The following is a 4,921-nucleotide window of genomic DNA, read 5'->3' on the forward strand; positions in this document are numbered from 1 at the left end:
TTTTTTTTTTTTTTTTTTTTTTTTTTTTTTAAGATTTTATTGATTGAGTTGGCGGAGTGCGCACAAGGCAGGGGGAGCAGCAGGCAGAGGGAGAGGGAGAAGCAGCCTCCCAGCTGAGCAGGGAGCCCGACGTGGGGCTCGATCCCAGGACCCCGGGATCAGGACCCAAGCCAAAGGCGGACAGTTAACCGACTGAGCCACCCCGGCGCCTCTGTACTGTTCTCCTCATGACCCTGGCACATGACTTCGCAGCCATGGCGCTCTTACCTCCGTGGTGCAGTTGAAGCAAGGGTCTCTGAGTACCCAGCCTCACTGAACCCTTTGAAGGGTGTCACCTCCCAAAAATGGCATCCACATGCGACAGAGTGGCAGTGTCTCTGTGGCTCCAGAGTGACTGTGTTGCGAGGCTACCAGGAGTTGTGAGCACCTTGATCGCTGGGGATGGTGAAACCCAAGGAGGAACGGACTGGTGCTGGGTCAGAGCTCCCGTGGCCCTGCAGTTAGGGCAGGACGGGGACCTGCGTCGTCGGTGGAGCAGAGCCTCTCAGACGGCAGGGGGCTGCCGCTTAGAAAGGGTGTGCAGCAGTGTGATTGTAGCAACGATTTGGTACGTGGTGGTGTTCTGACCGAGGTCCTTCTGTGCGTGTTTTGTCATACAGGTTCTTGTCTGATGACAGCAGTCTGGAGTACAAATACTACAAACTGAAGCTGGCGGAAGTGCAGCGGATGAGCCACACCTTGCCGGGAGCGGATCAAAAGCCGACAGCGGCCGAGTGTGCGGTCCGCGCCATGCTGTATGCTCGGGCGATCCGGAGCCTCAAGAAGAGGCTCCTCCCAGGCCGACGGCGGGGGCTGCTCCGCACCCAAGGGCTCCGGGGCTGGAAGGTGAGGAGAGCAACCACTGGGACCCAGACCCTCCTCTCCTCAGGCACCAGGCTGAAACACCATGGCCGGCAGGCTCCAGGTTCATTGCAGGGAAAGCTGTCCCAGCCAGATGGAAATGATACTGCCAAGGACTGCCCACCTGACCCAGCCGGACCCTCTCCTGGGGACCCCAGCCCAGAAGCCTCGGGCCCATCCCCCAAGCCAGCAGGAGTGGAAGTCTCTGAAGCCCCTCAAACCTCCTCTCCCTGCCCATCTGCTGACGGTGGGTGCTCACTCCCATCCCCCTCTCCTGGGCCCCAGCCCCGACTCTCCAATCTCCAGGTGTCTCTCAGGGTCGGGGGTGGGAGACCTGGGTGGTCTGAGCAGTTTGTGCAGCAGGCAGAAGCAACTGGGACCTGGCCAGGACAGGTGCACATGGAGGCACTCTCCTCTTGTTTCCTAGAGGGGCTGGCCCTTGAGTTCTGTAGGTCTTCCTCCTGTCTGGAGGGTAGAGCTGACTCACCGTGCTCCCCTGCAAGGTCTTCCTCCTGGCCACCCGGTTGTTCTGTGGGCGCATGCTTCGGGCTTTGAGCGCCTTGATCCATTTCTCACTCTCTTCTTGCCCCTCTTTACCTTCCGTAGGGCTGCCCTTGTGTCTTCTCCTTCTTTCCCAAGGTCTCGGTTTCCTTCCTCAGGGTTAGCTGACCTGCAGTTTCTTCTGTTTCTCCTGGCCGTTACTTTTTCTCTGTAACAGGCCTGCCCCTGACCAGTACTTCCACTTAGCACTACGTGGGAATGCAGAGGGGAAGAAAATCTACACAACTGCTACATTCTCTAGCTATTGCTCTGTAACGAGCTATTCTAAACTGTGGCTTCAAATGGGGTATCCGGTGCTCCGAGTCTGCTGAACAGGGCTGGGCCCACACGTCTGTTTGTGGGCGGCAGCTGGTTGTGTGGAGCCATCGGCTGAGGTAACAGGGATGTCTGGGCCACATGCCTGTCGCCCCTAGCAACCAGCGCGGATTTGTTCACCTGATTGTCAGGTTTGGGCCTCCAGGAGGGTAGTGGAGGTGCTCAAGGCCTCTGAAGCCCAGGTTCCACACTGATGCCATCTTCTGTCAGCAGAGTCCCAGGGCCAGCCCCAGTTTGGGGGGGAGAGAAGAGAATCTACCTCTGCTGGATAGAGCTGCGGAGTCCCATGGCAAAGGGCAAGGATGCAGTTGAGGGGACACGAGGGGCTGTCTTTATAATTAGGCTCCATAACCACCCCCCCAAAGTTGAAATTGGAAGCAGCAGCTCGGAACTGACATGTGACAGTCGCTTTGTTTTGTAGTTGACACGAAGACCATGGAGACTGCAGAGAAACTGGCCAGATTTGTTGCTCAGGTGGGACCAGAGATTGAACAGTTCAGCATAGAAAACAGCACCGACAACCCTGACTTGTGGTATGTAGCCGTCGTGCCCTTTGAATTTGAGTGTGTTTACCCCACGAGTGTCCTGAGAGGCCAAGGGATGGCCCAGCAGACACACTTCTGCCCCAGGAGGCACCCGAGAAGTCATGGCTTCACTTCTGCCAAGCTCAGGGCTGTGAGGGAGGAGCGTCCGCTTAGGGGGTTGGGCGGTGCTACCCTCATCTGGGGCATCAGAAAAAACCTCCCTTGGAGGGAAGTTTAAGCTGTGTTTGAAGGTCACGTGGGCTTTGACCAGGGGAAGGGAGAGAGGGCACCCAGGTAGAGAGGCTAATAGGTTCCCCAGAACTCGTGCAGAGGCCGAGTGGTGTGGGGTAGGGGGAGGAGGAGGGCAGGGCACTGTCCCTGGTCACACCAGTGCTCCGGGCAGTGATGGATGGGTCCTGGCCCAGCTGCGGGCGGCAAGCACTTCCAGGTAACAGTGGCCTGGCATCCTTTTGCCAGGAGGGGGTGCTGTTACCCTTGCCATTCCTCAGATGGGGTGGCCACTCAATGCCGCACAGCCTGCAGGTGACAGAACCAGGAGCCTGTTCCGCCCTGTGGGTCGAGGGTGAACCTCCTTCGGGGGAGACTCCTTGGGAGCCCCGTGTTCATGGTCCCGAGCCTTAACCCAGGTGGGGTTTCCATGCTGTGTGAATTGTATCCTCCCGTTAACTGGGAACTGTGGACCTTTGCCCTGCTCCTACCGTGCTGGAGAGCCAGGCCTTAGTCTAATCAAGACTATGGTTGAAAACTACACGTCTCCGAGAGCATTTCTGGCAGCCAGTGGGGACCCAGCGCGCTCTTCCAGCTTGTTGGGGACCTGGAGTAAGTAGGCTGTACACTGGGCGTGCCTTCTGCTTCCTGTGAGACCCGGGCCAGCCTTGTGGAGCACTGATGGCTTCTTGAGGGCTCAGCCCAGTTCTGCCTTTTTCAGGCCTGGTGACCTTGGGGCCAGCTGGGCCTAGGACGCCTCAGAGTTGGGCTAGACCTGGTGAAGGGGACAGCTCCGCTAAGGGCAGTCAGGAGCATGTCATCGGTTATGGGTTTTTTGTTGTTTTTTTTGTTCCCCAAATGAGAATTCTGCATTACCCTGGGCACCTGGCACTGCTGTGGTTTGGGTTTATTCGTCACCGTTTCTGACAGCCTTTTTGGGCAGTGTTCCTTAGAAGGTGCTGTCCCTCCCTCCCCACACAGAGTCCCCCACTGTGCAGCCACATTAGGTGGAGTGATTCACTCTGTCCCCCAGCCCAGTGCTCATAGGGTGGTTTGAGAATGACTGCATCCAACAGCACACGTATTTAATAAAGGTCAAGGTGACTTTGTGTTTCTTTTCCTTTAGAAAAATTATACCTCTAACGTGCTCAGTAGTTGTTTGAGTTAATTCCGTTTTTGTGTGTGGTTATGTCATCGATTTGACATATAGTCAGGTTCATTTGTTTCTCCAGAGATTTCAGTTTTAGGGCTATTTTTTTCTATCCTTTTTAATTTTAAAAATAAGTTCAGCATTTGCATGGTTCTAAAGTAAAAATTTTAAAAGGTAAACTCAGAGAAGTCTCTGCGTGGGAATCCCCTCCACTCATCAACAGGAAACCATTTCTCTCACTTCTAGCGGGTGTGTGCATTTCTCCCTTTGTTCTTCTACCATTTCCACCTTTTTTCTTACATGCAACTTGCTATATGTCATTTGCACCTTGCTTTTTTCCCTTCACAACCTATCCAGAAGTTGCCTGTGCCTGTCCCACCTGTCCTCTCGTTCTCTTGTCCACTATTGTTCTCCACGTGCAACCACACCAGGATCACTCCCCAACCATTGGCATTCACGCTGTTCTTACAGCCCCTTCAGTAGCCTCACGAACAGTTTTGTGGAGAGAATCTTCATGTATCTTCCAGAGGGGGCTGTGGGGTCCAAGGTCATTGCGAACATAATTTTGTTAGATAATGGAAATTCCGCACCCTGAGGGCCATTCCCAAAGGAGTGTCCAGAGTCCCTGTCCCCACCCCTCACCTTTTGGCATGCCTTAGAGCCAGTAGGATTCATGAGAAATTTCTCATTTCCGTGGTGAGATTTTAGTTTCCATTTTTTTTAATGAGTCAAATTGAATATCTTTTCATAAACTTAAGTATCTTTTATTTTCCTGTGAACTGTTCCTTTGTCTCTTAAAAAAAGGTTTGCCCTTTAAAAAAGCTTTGTTGTTAATAGTTTGCATTTTTTATAATTTTGTGTAAATGCGCTTGTTCTCGCTTTTTGTCTGAGCCCTTTACTCAGCACAATTACTCGGATTCATCTGTGTTTGTTGCATGTATCCCCAGTTCATTCCTCTTTGCTGCTGAGTGTATCCACTGTGTGGCTGGACCAGTTGTTTCCCCGTCACCTGTGGATGGCATTGAGATGCTTTCAGTCTGGGACGATTATAGATAAAGCTGCCGTGAGCAGTTGCGTAGAAGGTCTTTTTTCTTTCCAGTAAATACTAAGGAGAGGAAGGGCTGGCTCCGTGGTGGGTCCACGGTTAACTCTTGAAGAAACTGCCAAGCTGCCTTTCTTTTTTTTTTTTTAAAGATTTTATTTATTTATTTGACAGAGACAGCCAGCGAGAGAGGGAACACAA

The 4,921-nt window shown here is 53.1% G+C and overlaps 1 protein-coding gene across 1 annotated transcript; it reads left to right on the top strand.

Moving 5' to 3' along the window:
- The first annotated feature begins 84 nt into the window (after positions 1–84).
- On the top strand, positions 85–4,882 carry LOC117800812 (SURP and G-patch domain-containing protein 2-like). Its single transcript, XM_034653369.1, has 3 exons — positions 85–885; positions 958–1,147; positions 2,198–4,882. The coding sequence occupies exons 1-3, from the start codon at positions 727–729 to the stop codon at positions 2,536–2,538; spliced, it is 690 nt and encodes a 229-aa protein (XP_034509260.1). The 5' UTR covers positions 85–726; the 3' UTR covers positions 2,539–4,882.
- The last annotated feature ends 39 nt before the right edge of the window (positions 4,883–4,921 follow it).

Source organism: Ailuropoda melanoleuca, unplaced genomic scaffold, assembly GCF_002007445.2.
Source record: "Ailuropoda melanoleuca isolate Jingjing unplaced genomic scaffold, ASM200744v2 unplaced-scaffold8226, whole genome shotgun sequence".
Taxonomy (NCBI): Eukaryota; Metazoa; Chordata; class Mammalia; order Carnivora; family Ursidae; genus Ailuropoda; species Ailuropoda melanoleuca.